The 19,331-nt window shown below is 43.7% G+C and overlaps 1 protein-coding gene across 3 annotated transcripts in view; it reads left to right on the top strand.

Moving 5' to 3' along the window:
* CAMKMT (calmodulin-lysine N-methyltransferase) overlaps positions 1–19,117 on the top strand; it is a 306,572-nt gene extending 287,455 nt beyond the window's left edge. For 2 of the 3 annotated variants that reach the window (XM_036334699.1, XM_036334698.1), the window contains 3 exons: positions 5,090–5,153; positions 12,873–13,004; positions 18,548–19,117. In XM_036334699.1, coding sequence (XP_036190592.1) covers positions 5,090–5,153; positions 12,873–13,004; positions 18,548–18,625 — 274 coding nt within the window. In that variant the 3' untranslated portion in view covers positions 18,626–19,117. The remainder of the gene's footprint in view (positions 1–5,089; positions 5,154–12,872; positions 13,005–18,547) is intronic. The other variant, XM_036334700.1, reaches the window with a different exon arrangement.
* The last annotated feature ends 214 nt before the right edge of the window (positions 19,118–19,331 follow it).

Genomic DNA, 19,331 nt, shown 5'->3' with positions numbered 1-19,331 from the left:
AAATTAATATTTCATTTTATTTTTAGCTTGAGATTTTCTAGTTTTCCATGCCCTTTTAGTGTCTTTGAACCCAGTTTCAGAAAACCTGTTCCAAAGAAGGAAGAAACAGATTCCTGATTAATCATTGATAGTGTGTCTCAATATTACATCCTTCATCTAATCGAAAATAAGGAAATAAAATCTCACCATATAATTTGAGTATGTAATTTAGTAAGTGACTTTCCTCCCGAATATGAGAAAGATCCTCCAGGTTTCATTGCGCAGATGAAGATAATGCTGGCAGGATTAGATCAGATTAAGCAGGAAAGTCAGATCAGAGAGCAGCAGAAAGAGGGACCGAGGGCAGCATCTTCTTGGAGGCTTAGATGGGTCGCACATGGATGGGCTCTGATTACGTGGGGAAAGTCAGGGCTGGCCAAGAGATTTGGGTTACATTTGTCCTTTGCACAAATATCAAAACAGCCCGTCCTTGTCATACCTTGTGTTGTGGGCACTTACACCATGTCATCCTATTTGTACCAGAGAGACAAGCAGAGGAAGTAAGATTTAAGCTCTTTTATGATTAATGTTTTCAGGTTAAAAATAGCCACACAACATGTTTGAAAAATAGTCTTTTTTTTTCCTTGCCAACAACAGGATCACATACAACTGGTATACATAATGCATATTCACTTAACGCTTTCATTACAAATATAGTATAACATAATACAGTGTACACACACCACATACTCACACATCACAAACACACATCACAAACACACACATCTAGTGGCTCTGTGAGAATGTATGAATTCAAATGAACTAAATAGACCAAGTTTCATTTTATAAATGGCTTTTCTATGCATTAATTCAGTGGGTTTTTTTCCTGGTGTTATAAGTGCCAGAATGTCAGCCTGTTTATAATTTCCCATTAGGAAATGTGAAACATTAAGCTACTCTCACTGCGATGCTGATATTATTTCCAAAAGAAATGCTTTGGGAATGGTCTCTCTTCATATTCACAGGGATGGGTAAGCTGCTTAGAAACTTAGAAAGTACAGCAGTGTTTGTAATATGCATGTTGTGCCGATAGCAGTGAGGCCCAGGGCTCCATGAGCTCTTTATTGTCCTGTAGGTTTGGCATTTCTCTATCAGAGTTTCTGCCTGGATGCTGCTTCTAGGGGCAGGCAGGCAGACCATGCAGCTTTTCTCTCTCTCTCTCTCTCTCTCTCTCTCTCTCTCTCTCTCTCTCTCTCTCTCTCTCTCTCTCTCTCTCTCTCTTTGAATGTCACAGAGGAGGAAAAGAAAGCTCCCTTTAGACACTACCACCAAGATGAAACCTGAAATGCTCAGTGCCAAAAATAGGTACCACACATAGATAGATCACTTAAGTCTCACCCCATCCTTCAGTCATTGTCAGCCAATGAGATCTGGATTAGGCCACGGGAATATGAAGCAAGAGTCACAGAGTTTGAATATTAGGCACATGGATTAAATTCTTATTGAAGCATTTCCAGCAAGGATGGCATTGTCTGATTCCCTGAATAGCTAACCAGTGGTACTGCTTGATCCCATTTACATGAAAACAAGCTCTATTCACAAACCTATTCCCAACCCACATTGTGGCTCAAGTAAAAATGCACATGATTACAACAGGCGGTGATATGTTTATGTTCTTGAATCATTCATATATTCATATATTTACATTCAAACATTCACAAACCTGTGGGTACCAGGGGAAATAACTCATTTCCCAGAAGACATAGTCTCTTGGCTCACATCTAAATTATTAGCTCGACTAGATTATAAAATAAAAAGGAAAGCTGTGAAAGCTAGTCATTATTTAACTGTTCAGCATTTTTGACAATGAAATATAGTTTCATGGTTCAGCAGTTCCTAAATAACTTGTAAAATGTCAACTTTGAAATAAGCAGAAAGGAAAATAGAGGTACTGCAAAAGGGATGCTGTGGACAAGCATCAAAATATTAGAATATTTAACCAGAGGTGTAAAAAAACACACACACCTGCCTATTAAGTTCCTTGGTTGACTTGTTTAATGCTGAATTTAATATGAGTTCCTTTGCACTGGAATGCAGTCCGGCCCAGTCCTTGCTGAGCTTAGAAAAGTGAGTGATTGCTCCTATTAAGCCTGCCTTTCCAGACTCCTGCTCAGCCCCAGTAATCTAAGAGCCTGGAAGTCAGATTTATTTTTTTTTATCCAGTGAACGCTCTCATTCAGCATTTGATGGCTTTCCAGTTTATTGTAGCTCTGCAGAAATGAAAACGATTCTGCACCCTTGGACTCCAACGGCTCGGAGAGAGTCTGAAATGCCACCCGGAGCCTGCCGCGTGGAGCTAGGTGTGTGGGAGTCAGCACCACCTGGGCACTCCTGCAGCCCGATGTGGGAAAGAAATGGGGAAGGCACATCACCTCCCTTGCTCTCAGCATTTTCACTATGGACACTGGATTGTTTCTATTTTCTATTCTTTTTTACTTTTAATGATTTTTGTTTAAGTTTGGTTTTTGTGGGAAAAAATTTTTTTTCAAAATAGGTTCTAGAATTTCTTTGATTTCTTTCAGATGCTGTAATCATGGATATTTCTAAGTCACACCTTAAAGAATTTTACTCCTGAAAAGATCTTTAACCCAAACGTAGTGAGCCCTTTCCCCTCACACCTGAGGACACAGTCCCAAAACGATGTGCAATGTGCCCAAGATCTTGCAACCTAAGGGGCAGAGCAAGTGGGATCAGCATAGGGCACGAGGGCCAGCTTCCACAGCAGTCAGTGGATAACTACTGACGGAGGCCATTCTTCCGCTGCAAGTTAATCTGAAACATCGAATGTAACTGAGCACATTTCACCTTGAAAATCACAAGAGGTCTTCCTTTTTGTGGATAGTGACAGAGAAATGCCTCCTTTCCTCTGCACTAATTAATTTCCCTATGAGAGGAGCTGCAAATGCTCTGTGCGCTGCTCAAAACAGACTGATTCTAAGGGAAGGGATGAAAATGGCCTGCCACCTTTCCTTTCTCATAAAATCTGTGGTTCAGATCAATAGAACAAAGCAAGTTTGATTCCACGAGTGAATTCTGTAGAGGGGTGTGTGTGTGTGTGTGTGTGTGTGTGTGTGTGTGCACATCTGTGTGTGTTTTAATGGCCGACCTAGGCTGACTGTCGATGCACTTTGATCAGTAACTGAAGGGGAGAGTTGAAACGGTATCTCCATCCCCATCACTGACCCTCTCAGCCTTTTTAAATAGATCCACTTAAGCTACTGCTGTTCTCTGAGCCCATTAGGACCATTTAAGGGGCGAATTTTCCCGAGATTATATATCACTCCCACTAAAGCACATTGAAATTGCTCATAGGACTATCCTGCAAAGCATTATAAATTCTGCATCAGAGCTAAGGAGACAGGTGAGCTTGCTTGGAATAAAGACCACTTAGAAAACTACAGGAATTACTTTTGGGAAATTTGGTTTGGATGGAGTAGACGACATTACTGTATTTGGATAACTGTATTTGGAATGTGTCCTATGTGTTGAGCTGCATTTTTTCAGTAAGTTGGGATGCTAATTAATATACCTGTCACCATTACCAACATTAAGTAGAAATAGTACTTTTTAAGGTTATGTTTTAAACTCAGCTTTTAAGATGCTGTTTTTTATTCTAATGATCTTATCAGCTCTTAGGATGCACAGGTATAAACTGAGCAGGGTCTTTTGCTTAATGCTATGTACCCCAACCAGCCAGGTTTTCTATAGGCCTGAGTACCGGACAGAGATATCCTCCCACAATGATAATCTTCTTAAAAAACAAAACCAGAATGCTTAATTATTAAAACTTAGGATATCATTACCTCACTAAAGAATAAGGTATATAGTCCCGAAGAGAAAAAGTTTTAAGACACTTAGATATAACTTGATTTCTTCCTTTTCCATCCTTAATGGTTATTAGTCACTGATTCACATGACTTAAAGGCAGATTTTATAAAAACAAATATTTGCCAACTAATATGTATTATTAATTTGATTCCACCACAGCCACAGAAGTGGGCCTTTATTGATAAAGACACAGAGGCCTCATGGGAAGTGACTTGTCAAGGTGACATAGCAGAGAGGTCAGAGCCATAGCTCTATTAAACGGTGAACTACACCCCACCCTTGCCTGTAATGCGGCTCCTGCTGACGGCCGAAACCCTCAGCTCCAAGAAGGATGGGGCAGGGCCCTGGAGTAGGCAGTACTTACTCATGCTCTGTGAGAAGCAGGGAGGCGAAATCAGAGGGGCCTGCACCCAACGACAGCATTGGGAATGGGAGAGGGCTTCCACTTAGGTTCCTCCTGGGGTGGCTGGTGCACAAGGCTGCCCAGTGTCCTAGCCTGCGAGTCCCAGATAAGCAAACTCTGTCCCAAGCTTTCCAAGAAAGGCCTGGTGAACATGGGGGTCAGGCCAACCTAACCAAAGGGACAATAGAGCTACAACAAATTCTCCAGAGACCAGAGGATAAAAAAGAAAGATGACAGCGAACTGGAAAAAAATCAACATGGAGATCAAGCGGGAGGAATCCAGAGTTGCCATGGTCTCCATGATGCGTTGCCCAAACCTTACCTTTGTTCTTTGTTTTCGGAACCATTTAGTCCTAGGTCCTTGGTGGAATCTAACCTCAGTGCTATTCCTAGTCACTAAAAGCCGTCCCCACCGGAGATGATTCAGCGGTTTATTTTTGGAGGGCGGTCGCACAGCACCCTCCGTGTGCGGGGGGCCCGGGTCTACAGAGACTGAGCTCCAATGGCAGCAAGTGCTGGGAGAGCTTCCTCCAAACAGAAGCTTAGAAATCGTCCCGTTAACAATAACCTGGGGCCCAGTGTGTGTGAATAACCCGGGCCCATTGCATGTTGATGACTTAGCTTCGCTTCCATTGCAGTACCACTAACCACAGTATCTTTACTTTATTTCTCCCCAGCAAGACATTTGAATAGAAAAATGCAATGTCTCTTCTTGAGCGTTGAGTAAACATGTGTAATTAGCCCTGTACTTGCCTCCATTAGTATCATTAGACTTGAAAACCCAGTTTAATCTGGATTCTGCTCTCTTCTCAATGGCAGCCTGTTTCTGGACCAGTACAGAGCCAGCCTGGTCGATGCAATAAAGAGATTGCTCCAGCCCGGGGTAAGTAGTTCCTGTTTCCACCCGAACACTGGTTCAGAATAATTAGTCTGCGCGCAGAGATGGAGAGAGTAATGGAATGGCAGGATTAATGTCATGTGATACTTTAATACTTATTATGTCCAACTTCAATTGGGTCTTCTGATCTATCAGATTCTTTCCTAATCATAACCAGGAAACTTCTTACCCTTGGCCTTCAGATAAGGAACACAGTGGGTAGTAAAATAAATGAAACTGCTTCAAAGATAGTGTGAGATTATTTTTATCAAAGAATTTCTTGAGTCTTTTCCTTTGATAGCAATATCTTCATATGAAAGTAGAAGTATGATATGGAAAGTTTTCTGTTGACTTCTGTCATTTTAAATCCCTTCAATGGTAACCTTTGTCATTGGGTATTTATTGCAAAGGCATTTTTTTTCTATTTCTGTTTATATTAAAGAAAAAGGACTTCAGATGAATCTGTATATTAAAAGTTCTTTGCTTTAAAAGGAAGCCATTATTTACATATTATAAACATTAGGTCACAATGAAGCCACGCATGGCATAAAAATTGTGCACATTTTTACATTTATATATCCATTTATGCCTGTGAGTAAATTACAGAGTTTGTATCCACTCTTATTTTGTTGGGCTGTTATACTAAGCTAGGAGGTCTTGCAGCCTAAACAGAGAGTTAATATACGTCTATTTAAAGTAAGAAAACGAGTTTAAAGCTCATGCATTAAAAAAAGAAAAAAAATTTAAGTATGTAAGGCTCTCGCTGTACCATCGAGTTTAAAATAGCGTAACAATGTTAATGCAGTCAGTCTAGGGCCGGAACTCAAATTTATTTGAGCAAAGACTGCAGTGTGTGTGTGAAGTATTTTCTAGTTTTGTTTCTAAAGTCTTTTTAAAAGAGGGTTTGCGCCAGTCTTCTGACCTCAGTGAGACTTACAGACTAATACCTTTCAATATTCCTTTTATATCTGTTTTCACATGGAAGGTTCCCAGGGCAATTTGATAATCATCCTTTGCCTCACACTGTTGCTTTTTATTTTGTTATCTCTGTATAGCTCAGAAACTTTAAATAGACCTCTCAGAGGAGTAACCACAGCTTGGTAAGTGGTAATCAATTAAAGGAAATTGGCTTCTCAGTTCCCTCTGTGCGGTGGATAGTAGGTCTTGAGGCGAGGAAGGGGCACGGCCCACACTGGGGATGGCTGTTGCCCTAGTTGGGTGAGCAGCCTGAGCTGAGGGTGGAAAAGGGAATTTGGGGCCTCTCCATCCCCCCTGTGAACCTTGGGTGAGCCTTGTGAGCATTTGCAAGGTGAGGATTTTCAGAGGCACTGAGACTCTTGGATGTAAAGGCCTCCATGGAAATGTTTCATAGGCCACATATATAAATGCAGTGCTTTCAAGGACTCCTGGATCTTGCCCTGCACAAACAGGACCGCACTCCACGCCAGCCTCCTTCTGGCCTGTTGGTGGCAGATACTCCATTTTGCAGCAGATCTGCATGATTTTCCCAGAATCTTTTGTAAATCATCCTCATGATTCACAATAAAAAACTGCCCAAGCTATGAATAGACCTAAGTGTAGATTGGACTGGAATCCTAGCAGGCCCCCTGTTCCCTCTATTAAACCTTGAACCACACTCCCCCTGGCCTGAAGTATGGCTCCACACAGCAGCCCCCCTGAGCGAAGACAGCAGCCCTCCCTACTGACGGCTGTTACTCACCCTTAGCTCCTAGCAGGAGGAGGCAGGGCCCTAGAGTAGATGTCCTCCTTACCACGCAAGGAGCAGGGACCCTGGATCAGAGGAGCCTGCACCGAACAGCTGCATTAGAAATGGGAGGAGGGCCTAGCTTAGGCTCCTTGTTCACAAACGGCCAGGGCTCTAGATAAGGGGTAAGAGGTCCACTGTAGGGGGGAGTCCGAGTTGTGGATGGCACGTGGGCATTCCAAAATTACCCCCCAGGAAACTCATCCCTTTTGGGGGAATCTAGGGAGGCACAACACTTGCACTCCCTAGGCCTCTACCCAGGTGCACCCTGCAAGGGTCACATGGACTTGGCAGTGACCTGCAGCCCCATGTCCTGTGCCATTGGGCTAGAAGGGTTCCCAGAGCTTGGGGGTAACCAGAGGAAGAGCTGAACTATTCTTAGCTCTCAGCGCTGGCTGTTCTGCTTCCAGAGGACCACCCCCTGCTGAGCGTGTGTGTTGTGAAGTCACAGTCCAATACTAAGATAATAGCAAAGGTTTTATTTCTACTTAGAGCTGCTTTCAATGTTTTCTTGAGCCAAGACAACTCCTCCATGGTGTTGTGGCCCAGAGATCTGAAGATGTCACAAGAGGCCCACAGAGAAACAACTTGGGGCTACGCTGGTGGGTCCTGAGTTCTTCATAATTCAAGGCTCAGCACATCCAACGGGAGATACAAGAATTCTCAGGGTGCCCAGCAAAAACTGCACTTGAGCCAAATGCAGCAGATGACAGTGACGTGGGTGGGGAGATGTGGCACTAAAGGGTTTTCAAAGGCAATGCCATGATTCCCAGGTGTCTAGCTTTGTTTCAAAAATGGAAGAGTATGGAAGTGCTTGGTACCCAGTAGGTGTGTCTGAGTGTGTGTGTGTGTGTGTGTGTGTGTGTGTGTGTGAGAGAGAGAGAGAGAGAGAGAGAGAGAGAGAGAGAGAGAGAGAGAAAGAGAAAGAGATGGGTAGTGATCTGGCTCCAAACAGTAGGGGCTTGGAGCCAAGGATATTGAATTCCATTTTAGATGGAATGGGAGATGGAATGGGTTAAAGGCACTTTCAGAACTCACCCATGGAGAGATCCAGTAGACACTTGAAAATACGGGTGAATGCTGCAGTTACATACTAGTGAGTTTTGAGGTATTAGTGATAGTTGACGTTTTGGACTTCGGTAGAATCGCCTAGGACTATATAGAATAAGAATAAAAAGTAGGCAGAGCTTTGGGGACCACTGACAATTAGGGAGCAAATGGAAGAAGAGAAGTCAGGGAAGGGGACTGAGAGAGATACAGGGGAGGAAGCAGGTGGGAAGTAGGGAAAGTCAGCATCTCAGAAACCTGGTAAAGAAAAGGCTAGAAAATAAACATAAGCTTAGACATGTAATCGGTATTTAATAGTTGGTTGCCTGGAAATGCAAGAGGAATAAAAGCCTTTCGTCGGCATAGCATATTCCTTTTAAAATAAACCCTAAGCATACTTATTTTTCCAGAAGTGCACACCCTTTAATATGTGAGTACGGATTAGTCTAGCGAAACAGCAACAACTGCACTCACAATGTAAACAGTATCGCCTTGTTTAGTGGGACTCCTCCTCTCTCCTCTCCAGGGATAAACGAATCTCTCAAATTTCCGCTCATCAGTCAAAATTTTACATTCAATTGAGTGTTCATTCTTCGTTTAAAATGACTCCGTGACTGTGAATGCTTAGAAACTTGTGCTTTGGTAAATTGAAAATAATTTTTCTAAAGTGATGGGCTAATTTGAAATCTATTTTTTTTTCTTGTTTTGATTTTTGCAGCCTAAATTGTAAGTCGTATTCCTCTGATTAGACCCGACAAAGGGTTTGGCTCTACTGAGATGGGTGTGTGTGTCCTAAAACCAATCTCTATGGGGTGGATGCAGTAGGGCTCAGTGGATGCTTACTGAAGCATTCAGAATGGATGATGTACTGCTGTCCCTATTAAGTATGAATCCACATCTCAAAAATATCTGTATTTAATTAAATGAAAAGAAGCATTTTAAAACTCATAACTGAGTAATTAAAGATTAAAAGTCCTGCTTGCTCTTTCTCTTTCTCGTGGGCCCAGTATTGTGCCCTCTTATATCCTGCCATAGTCGCTGACTCTACAAATGCTTCTTGGAGGAAATCTTTTCTAAAGAATAAGCAATAGGAGATGGCCTTCGAATCCCCAAAGACTCGTATTTCTCAGATGACTCAACACCGGCATTTGGTTTATTCTCTCAACAAATATTGGTTGAGTATCTACTATCGGCTAGGTCCTGCGAAAATGCGGTGAATAAACATTAGAAGATCCCGTTGGCATGGAGTGTACATTCCAGCCAGAGGAGGCGGGCATTCACAAACAAGGATATGATGTGTGTCAGAGGTGATGAGTGCCAAGAACAAAGATAGAGCAGGGAGAGGGGGTAATGATGGGGGCGGGGGGGGGGGGCTGTGCTAGATTGGGTGGTGAGAGAAGGACAGGTAAACCGAGGCCTAAAGGAGGAAAGAGATGTCTGGGCAGAGAGTGCAGCCATAGGCTTCGTTGCAGTCCCCTAACACCTCACCCCAGCCAACAAGGGGTGCACTGTGGAGAGCATGTGCTTTGTAAATGCAAGCATCAACCCAACCAAGAACTGCAGAGCCCTGTAAACATGATGATAAATAGCTTAGATCAGAGATTTTCAACCCATGTGCCACAGGATTTTTAAAATATGCAGTACCACCTGGCTGGTTTGGATAGAGCGTCAACCTGCGAGCTGAAGGGTTCTGGGTTTGATTCCAGTCAGGGGCACATGCCCAGGTTGTGGGATCCATCCCCGGTGTGAGGGGTGCAGGAGGCAACCAATCAATGATCCTGTCTCATCATTGATGTGTCTCTCTCTCTCTCCCTCTCCCTTCCTCTCTGAAATCAATAAAAGTATATATATATTTTAAATGTAGTACCTGACTATTTAGTGAGGGGCACTGGCCTCTTTTCCCTTAGATCAGGGGTCCTCAAACTATGGCCCGCGGGCCACATGCAAATACAAATATTGTATTTGTTCCCATTTTGTTTTTTTACTTCAAAATAAGGTATGTGCAGTGTGCATAGGAATTTGTTCATAGTTTTATTTTAAACTATAGTCCGGCCCTCCAACGGTCTGAGGGACAGTGAACTGGCCCCTATTTAAAAAGTTTGAGGACCCCTGCCTTAGATTGTCAAATGTTAAAAATGACAACAGCCAATACAACAATAGTCTTCTGGTGTGAATGCCCTGTTTTGTACCATAAATATATAGGTCATATAATAGAGTTGCATCTATATATATATATTATTGATTTTTTACAGAGAGGAAGGGAGAGGGATAGAGAGTTAGAAACGTTGATGAGAGAGAAACATCGATCAGCTAGCTGCCTCCTGCACACTCCCCACTGGGGATGTGCCCGCAACCAAGGTACATGCCCTTGACCGGAATCGAACCTGGGACCCTTGCGTCTGCAGGCCGACGCTCTATCCACTGAGCCAAACCGGTTAGGGCAATAGAGTTGCATCTTATTGGTCACAACACAGAATAAGGTTTTGTCTGATTGGTTAATTCTTAGTACCAGAAATCCTTTATACAAGTATAGGCACCTGATTTTTTTTTTAAAAAAATTGAGCAAAAAGGGAAAATAATTACTATTATTTTTTATTTTTGTAAATCAATCAAAATTAGGCCTATTTTTTGTCAGATCGGCAAAAAATTAAATATATTTTTTGGTGTGCCACAGAATTTTAGTAATTAGTTTTTGTGTGCCATGAGATGAAAAAGACTGAAAATCGCTGGCTTAGGTAATAGCTGTTAAAAATCAACTCTTCCATTGTAATGTAAGACAATTTTTGCAAGTGAATTTAAAATAAAATAAAAAACTTCCATTATTCAAAAATCCAGAATGGCAACCAGCTCTTAGAAATGACTAAAATGACCTACTAGTATTCACTTTTTTTTTTTAAATAGAGATTTTTGCTCTCCTGCTGAGACCCTGTATTATATCTACTTTCACATCCAAATGCATTTTTACTGCTAAGTTTGAAAACCACCTGAAAATAGCAATTAATATGAGAAAAGCTGACAGAACCTTAAGTGTATTGGCATGATTGGTGCTGCTATAATTATGTGCCTGAGTGTGTACATGCCTATGTAAACATAGTATGAAAACATGCTTGCTGTCCGGGACAGTGTATGGGGGTTTTTCTTGCAGGTAAATGAGGGAAAGAGAATGACAAGGAGAGAGAATTGACGGAATTTTTATAGCACTATTAGGGGCTGTAGATGTTTCTAGTCTTACATCTGTTTAACCTTGTTCTTCAAACTGTTTCCATATTCATCACCTCATCTGATTCTCACCACTTGCTGGGGGTGGGGGGCAGCCTTGGTTCTTCCCATTTGCTGGATGAGAAAACTCAGTGGGCCGGCTAGGATGACTTCGATGAGAGTAGACTAACATCTCCAAGGTCCTCAGGCTCAACCGCTCTGAGATTAGTTTTCTGACTTTCCTGAGGTGACACAGCTCTTTAATGGTGGAGACCCCCTTTACGTCCAAAAACCCTTTCTGCCACACAGTCCTTCCTTGTAGTCTTCAACCCCTTCATTGCATGTTGAATCGTCTGTGAAACGTCATGTCTTCCCTACACGGTTGTTGAGGGGGTTGAAGGGAAGGTTGAAGCACCCAGCACAGTGGTAGCTATTTTTATTACTGCCGCCACTGGTACCAATGAGGAGGCAATGCAGTGTCCGGGAGAGAGAAGTGGCATTGGAGTCAGATACGTTTCCATTCATTTACCAGTTGTGTCATCCTGGCCAATTAGTCAACCTTTCTGAGCATCCTGTAAAATGGAGCTGATAATCCTCACGTTTTGGTGGTTTGAAGATTTCAGGGAGACAATGAGTAGAGAGCCCCTCTCCCAGAGTCTGACACCTACTGCGCGCTCAGTCAATGGTTGGCAGGTGGGAATGGTAAACCACCTTTCATAAGAAAGTGGGATATGTTTGTGATTCTCTCAAAACCTGAAGCGGCATTGCATCGAGGTGAAGTGTAACCCTGAAATTAACAGAAGCACACAGCCATCTTTTAACCAAATAAAAAGAAAAGAAGATCCTGAAGCTTAGCCATTCTGTGCACATCTGAGAGGGGGAGGAAAAATCCACATGCACCCAGTAGCGAGCACATGACCCACGTGGAGGTTCATGTCTGGTGGGTTTCTGAAAATCCGGTGTATGTTGTCTACAGGTCCTCCCGGGCTCCCCTCTGCAACAGTCTCATAAGGTTGCGCATTTTATTTAGAAAAGCCTGTTTGTCCTCTTTATACCACTTTCTTTGAAAAGCAATCATTTGAGTACTGTGAGGAGCTGCTTTGCTATAATGAAGGCCATTTTGAAGGATTCAATGACGTTGGAAACCAAGATCCTTGTAGCTGACAGCGTGGTCCCAGATAAGGCCGGTGGCAGGACTGAAACGTGAAAATTCCCCACTGGGGATTGTGGTTCCTTGTCTCTGCGGAGGCTTTCTTGGTACTGAGATTTCAGGGCACAATAAACTCACATTTACAGGCGTCTGTTGCCACATGCCCTGGAGCTGTGTTGCGGGTGTGTTGGCAGCTGCCAGCGAGTCGCAAGGTGGGTGGCACTGCCCTGGACCACTTACTTGAGAATCTAGTGCTTTTGTTTCAACCGCTAGACCCAAAAGAGGTGCATGTGGTACAGAACACCGACTTGGAGTCACATCTTGTTTATTACGTGCATTATTTGAAAAGCCACTGGCCATTTGACTAAGAAATATATATTTTTCTTATTTGATGCATAGCTGTCCGTGGAATAGTTCTCACTGTGAATGCCCATCCTGTGTGGACGTCTCCAGAACAATTGAGTTTTCTACCTGAGAGCAGTATGTTAAGTGCTTTGACCGATGTCTGCGATGTTTGGTTGCCTGCCAGTTTTAAAATGTGTACATTTCTTTTTTAATGTTCCAGGGGAAAGCAATGGTATTTGCCCCACGCCGAGGGACTACTTTAAACCAGTTTTGCAATCTAGCTGAAAAAGCTGGCTTCTCTCTCCAAAGACATGAAAATTATGATGAACACATTTCAAACTTCCACTCCAAGGTTAGTTTTCTGCTTGTGTTAGATAACACTTTAATCCGCATTGCATTTTGAAGAGATCATGGTCTTTTTGGCAGGTAACCTAAATATTTGATTAAAGTACTTAGGTGTGCTGCTTCTGAACAGCTCCGTGTATCTGATTATTTTGTGTGGTAAAGCCATCTTTTATCTTTGCATGTCTAGAAGGATTTTACAGAAACCATTCTTGTTTACTCCTTTCTCGGAAACAAAGTTATCTTTTCATTTATAATAGGCTAATTTATAGGATGCCTGGAGGTGGCATAGAACGAATGATAAACAAGCATTTATATTTTAATGAAAAAGCTTCGGGCTTTTAAGTAGGTTAAATGTTTAGCTGCACTGGAATAAATAGAAGGTGACTGTCTAATTGTATCATGTTGGACTGTAAATCTTTATCTCTGCTTGCTTTATGGCTGGGTCAGTCGGCAGTTTGAGACTGTTAAATCTCCTACAGAATTTCACAGTTGTGGGGTTAGATGTCAGAGTGAGGCGCTACAAGATTTAGGTCAAAAGCACTTATCTGAGAGTGATTTCTAAGCTTGCTTACATAAAGCAATGTTATCAGCCTTTTTATTATTTATGGGTATACAGCAATATAGGACACTGAGAGGCAAGTGTCCTGAAAACTTTAGGACTCTCACGTTTGCTAATACACGTAACTGTTACTAGCATAACATGTATTACTTATGTAATTTTGTGCCTTACAGAAATCTCCCTTCTCTGAACTAGTCTGACCTTGGCAAGAGACTTTGACTTGTCATAATTTTGCAAGTTGTGACTGCAGGAAAATAAAGGCCTGACCTTAATTTTCTCCTATAAAAAGACCAATAGCACTCTTTATTACCCAGGACTATGATTTAATGCAGAAGTTACGGACTTTTGAAAAATTATATACAAAGTGGACCTGATCTTCCCAGCAAAAGAAAGGAAATCCTCACTTTCTGGGAATGGGTTCACCTCTTTGAGTCTCTAAGGGCTCCATTCAGCCCCTGGAATAGAAATGATGCTTTGTGAACTGGAGGGGTTAAACCATGTCCCCTCACTGTTGGAATTGGGCCCTTTGCTTACAATCAGAAAGTGAAAGCAGAATGGCATGGTACTCAGATCTTACCTGCCTCTCCAGAACATGTTTTCCTCTTTCAACCCCTCCCTGAAACAAAAAGAATGGCCCTGGAGGCTTTACCTGGGGGTAGTGGGGGGGGTAGGGGGCGGGGCAGGGGGGCTCTCCTCTACCCAAAGCAATACAATCTGCCTTCTGTCCTGCTTAGGGCTAGAGATAGGGGGATTGGATGATGGCTGCCTCAGTGTCATTGTCATCCACTTTCCCCCCAGAACAACAAATGCTTTTAGAACCTCAGCCACAGCTCAGGAGAGCAAAGGCTTGGGTTTCTACACCAGCAGAGAAGTCGGCACCGGGCCTGCTACCTTCCCTCTCCTCTACCCTCTTCACCTCCCTGCGCGACCTGGAGTGTGTTGGAACACGGGAGGTATTTGAGTCCTTGGTGGCCACCTTTCCTTTGTCTAGAACTTTAGATTGTCAGCAGCTAGTAGACAGCAACGTCCTCTTTTTCCAGCCTTGCACACTATCCTGCAAAGCATCACTCCCTAAATCACTAAGCATGCCTCTTACCTTTACATTGATACATGTATGTCTATGCCCACAGTTAGTACTCCATAAATAATCATGGGCGGATTGGTCCCACAAAAATAAAATGTCATAAGTGGCCTCATTTTTATCTCTCCATAATTGCTTAAAAGTTAAATTCCCCAACTTGTGGACACTGGGCTAAGAAGCAGTCCTCCTCCCCTCTTGGTTGTGGTGAGCAGTGAACGTTGCGTCTTGTTCTCAGGAAGTAGCATCCTAAGGGGATCCTCTGAGGAGTTGGGGCGTCCTAGGTAAATGCTACAAGACGTGCGCCCATCATGTTGATTGTTGGTGAGCTCAATTGCGCTGGATTGGTGGTGAGCTGCTAGCAAGAGCATGCCTCGTCCCTCGGCACCAGAGCTAGGATGCTGGGCTCTCCCGCCCCAGCCGCTCTACCCTGTACTGACCCAAACCCAGCTCGCTCGTGGAGGTCTCCTGGGCAAGGGGAGGGTGCCCGGACGGGATCTCTCCCAGAGGCCAATCAGGTGGGGGGTGGGGGTGGGGGCGGGGGCATGGTGGGGGTGGGAATTGGGGAGCGTCCCGGCCCCTCGCCCAGCCCGGGTGCCCTTCACCCAGGCAAGGGGGCGGCTCCAAAGCCAGCACCCCTGTGTCCTCGGGTCCCTGCCCGCCAGCCGCCCGCCTGCCCGGGGCTCGGGGACGCGCAGGGGCCGGCGGCCGCCGGGAACCTCCACCCTGGCCGCTTTTGTTCGCCGCGTGCTAATAGCCGGGGCTTAAAAGTTTTCCATCTTGAGCGGCAATCAGCTTTCTTCCTCTCCATCTCCGGCCAAACCCCCACGGTCCCAGGGACGAGCTCGCTCCCAAATGCAGGAGCGGCCGTTTTCCTCGGGGCCGCGTGTTATCCTCTTAGCCCTACTGTGCTGGAATAGAGCGTAACCAGCTGGAGGACTGTAAGACGCCTGATAATGCCGCTCTTTTCCGCTGTCCCGTCTTAATCTTGTTACACAAATGGTTGTGAAGAGATTCATGAATTTTAATTCTGCCCTCTGCATTAGTGCCTCACGTCACTCATACACAGCTGCCTTCTGTGCCGAGGTTTCCACCCCTCCTCTTACAACAGGGGGAAAAATTAGTTACAATCTTGGCAGTAGTGCAAGGTACAAAAAAAAAAAAATCTACAGATTTAGGCAACCACCCATGAAGCTGATTACCAGTCAGTGATCAGGAGGAACAGCTTTGCCTCTTAAACTTTTCACCTCTCATTGTTAACTGTGAAATTTTATTTCCGTTCAAAAGCAAGCCTGTAATCAAAACGGTGCCATTCTGCACTTTTCTGCCAGTGTTTTTGCTAAATGGTGCCCACACCATGCAGCCAGCATGCCCGGGGACCAGGCAGCTAAAGGTGTGGTGTGTGTGTGTGTGTGTGTGTGTGTGTGTGTGTGTGTTTAAAATACTGCCTTTCTGTTCATCCAGGCAACGGAAAGAAAAATAAAACACCTCCCTCCCCCTACCCAACCTCTGGGTCTCCCCGGGGCTGGGAATGAAATGCACTGCCCGCTGGTGTGGCTGGGAACCTGGAAGGATGTGAAGATAGCAAATGGTTTAGCAAGGTAGAGACCTAGCTCTGAGATCGCCCCTGGCTTGAAATTAGTTGCTAAAACTGCACTCATTCATGCAAATTTTCTTTGGAATATAATTTTACACGCCATAGGTATTTTTCCCCCCTCTCACAACTTTCACAAAACCACCCGTGTGTTTATTTTCTGTATTTCTGTACTTAGCCATGAAGAGAGGCTCGGCTGGGCTGTGAAGTCAGTACATTGTGTGAAAAGCACGGCCATATTGCACTTCTGCTTTTCTATTCAAAATGCCACATCACAAGTGGCTGGTGCTTGTCATCTGTGTGGTGGGCTGTTGATAATTGTGGGTACTGTAAAGGGTAAACAGTCTGAACTCCGCTCCCGCTGCTGCTGTTCGCGCCCCGGCGAGGCTGAGTGTGCGGCATCCAATTAGGAAGTAAAGCATAATGTGACTAATAGCAGCTATAGAACTTGGTTCAGTCTTCAAAGACCCTGTTTTAACCTATGAAATTGAAAGATTGTTTTATTCATAATTTCCCTTCTGTTCATTTTTTTTTTCAAGGTGCTTTTGTATTTCTTAACATTATAATTATTCATTGGGCAAAGAAGGACAGCCTGGGAAAATGGCATTATTCTTAAACCACATAACATTCCGCCAGCGAAGCAAACATTGCCTAACAGCTTTGTGTGTGTTCTGGACTCGGAAATGATCTGGGGTTGGGGTGTAGGGTTGTCCTCTCTTCCCCATCTCCGGAAGGGCTCACCTTCAACACGGGGTGGGCCCCGGTCCCTCCCAGCAAGGAAGCCTCGGCTTCAGCCTCCAGAGGTCAGCACAGAATCCAGGCTAAAAGTGGTTTCTAACCCATATTTACAGAAGAATTATTTACCCCACATATTACCGCAGGGACTTTATAAAGAGCTCATTTGAGTCTGTGTATTAGTGCATTGTGAGTGAGTAGGTCAGCTGACTCATGCTGAGTAATCACCTTTCCCTGATCCCCAGTCCCTGAGGAAGAATTTAGCTAGCTCGGCCCCTCTTCCCTCTGTGGAGTATCTCGGTGTGCTCCTTCTATCACTACGGCAACTGACATCAAAGGTATTTACAGTTGATTGGCCCCTATTAGTGGGCGTGGTTTGGGAAGTTTGGGAAGCCATTTCTTTGTGTGTGTGTTGTTGTTGTTAATTAGTGATATTGAGGGATGTGTGTTTAAGAATAACACTGTCATTATTTTGGTGGCAACCGAAATCCACGAGGCTCTTTCTAAATAGATAATTACTCATCTGTAAATAGAACAAACTCCGTGTAAGAAAACAGAATGAAGTCACGTGAGTGATTGGACCACCATCAGATCTTAGGGCAACGGGTTTGGAAGTAAAGACAAGGTGCCTTTACTTTCCCCAGTAGAAAAGGAAGAGCAGGCTCCTTGCTCCTGTCCTGAGCAGTGTGGGTGTGCCACAGTGTGGGAATCTGATATGGAAGGAATATGCGCTTTGAGAAGATTCAAGCTATGCCCCAGATTTACTAATCCCGGAAAGTGTCATGTTGGAGCCATTCATTTAGCATCAAGGGGGAGGGGGAGGTTTGTCTGATTTGAAATAATAAAGGAATTGGTTCCATGTATAGTGAAAAAAAGTATTTATTTCTGATTCTTATAAATTAAAAAATGAATTAAAATTTGGCTCAAAAATATTGATTTTGTCTTTATAAATAGCAATTTATTATTTGCTAGAATACATATAAATATGACTATCAGAATTACTCTAGCCAATGAGGAGAAGTGTACTTCAGATTGGAGAATGCTGATGGGATTTGCACATCTGCCTGCCCTGGGAAGGCCCTCGGGAGTTCACCTGAGCGGTACCGAAGCCTGCTGCTCTGATTGTTGGAATACGCTTTCCCCCGGAGAAAAGAATTGTTGAGTTACTTATCATTAATATTAACCCCTGGGAAGGACCTGGAGAGTCTTTGAAATGCCCTGGGCCCCACAAGCCTTTCCCTGGTGCCCAGGTGTTGCCACGGTCTCCAAACAGGGGTCTGAGAGGCCTGTCCGCTGGATTCCCGGAAGCTTCTATGCCAAGGGCTGGCCAGGTCTGCCTTCACCGAAGTGCCTCACAGTTCCTGGGGGTCACAAATGCAGGGTGACTGTTTATGAAAACAAAACAAAAAGATTCTCATCTTGATGCGTCATGTTGATATGTCAGTGCCACTGAGTTGCTTTTTTTTTTTTCCAGAACAATATATTTAGGTAAGAAGTCTTCGTTATACTCAACATTTAAATCGACTGGTAAAAATTCCTAATCTGAGTCTCCTTACCTTTCTTTTTTTCTATTACTGTTTTCAGTTGAAAAAGGAAAACCAGGATATGTATGAAGAAAACCTTCATTACCCACTTCTGCTTATTTTAACCAAAAGTGGATAGAAGACTAAGCTGCTCAACAGATGAAGAAAACATCAAGTACACAGGGAATATTTTCCCGAACCAGAAATCTGTAATGTGTGTAATATGCAGCAAGCCGTCGGCTTCCTGTCCAGCCCCCAAGCTGTGGGCCCCGAGCCACCTTGGCGACATTCCACGTGTGATTATGGAGCCCACCTGTCCTCACCCACATTATTCCCCAGCCATCCCCGTCCTCTCTTTTTTCAGTCCGCTTGTTGCTCTTCCTGCACTAAACCTTTGTTTGTCTTTAAATATCTATAAACAGCCTGTCTGCTATCTGAATTGGATTTGTAAGCACCCTAAATATTTTTGCCTCTAATTGAGACAGAATTTCCGTTGGTGATTGCCACCCCCATTTTTGAAAAAAAAAAAAAAAATACCTTGGTCTTTGTTCCATTTGGGTGGCGGTAGTTTTTAATGTATAAAACCGCAAACATGACGATTCTATCCTGGTTAATAAAAATAAAGCATATCTTTCTGATCTCCCTCAAATTAATTGGTGTTAAAGCTGCCATCTCTTTTTCTATCTCCCGGGCTCATTCTTTTCCCCCTTTTAAACAGGACGGTTTTTCCCCCTATAGATGTATAAGAAATGACTCCATCAGCCCAGAGCCTTATAAACTGACCGTGTGTCCTCTGGACACAATAGCGTGGCCAGCCCCCTGCTCCTCCTCTCCAATTATGTGTG

Source organism: Myotis myotis, unplaced genomic scaffold (assembly GCF_014108235.1).
Source record: "Myotis myotis isolate mMyoMyo1 unplaced genomic scaffold, mMyoMyo1.p scaffold_m19_p_14, whole genome shotgun sequence".
Lineage (NCBI taxonomy): Eukaryota > Metazoa > Chordata > Mammalia > Chiroptera > Vespertilionidae > Myotis > Myotis myotis.
The sequence above is the reverse complement of the archived record's forward strand: the minus strand, read 5'-3'. Positions and strand labels throughout refer to the sequence as shown.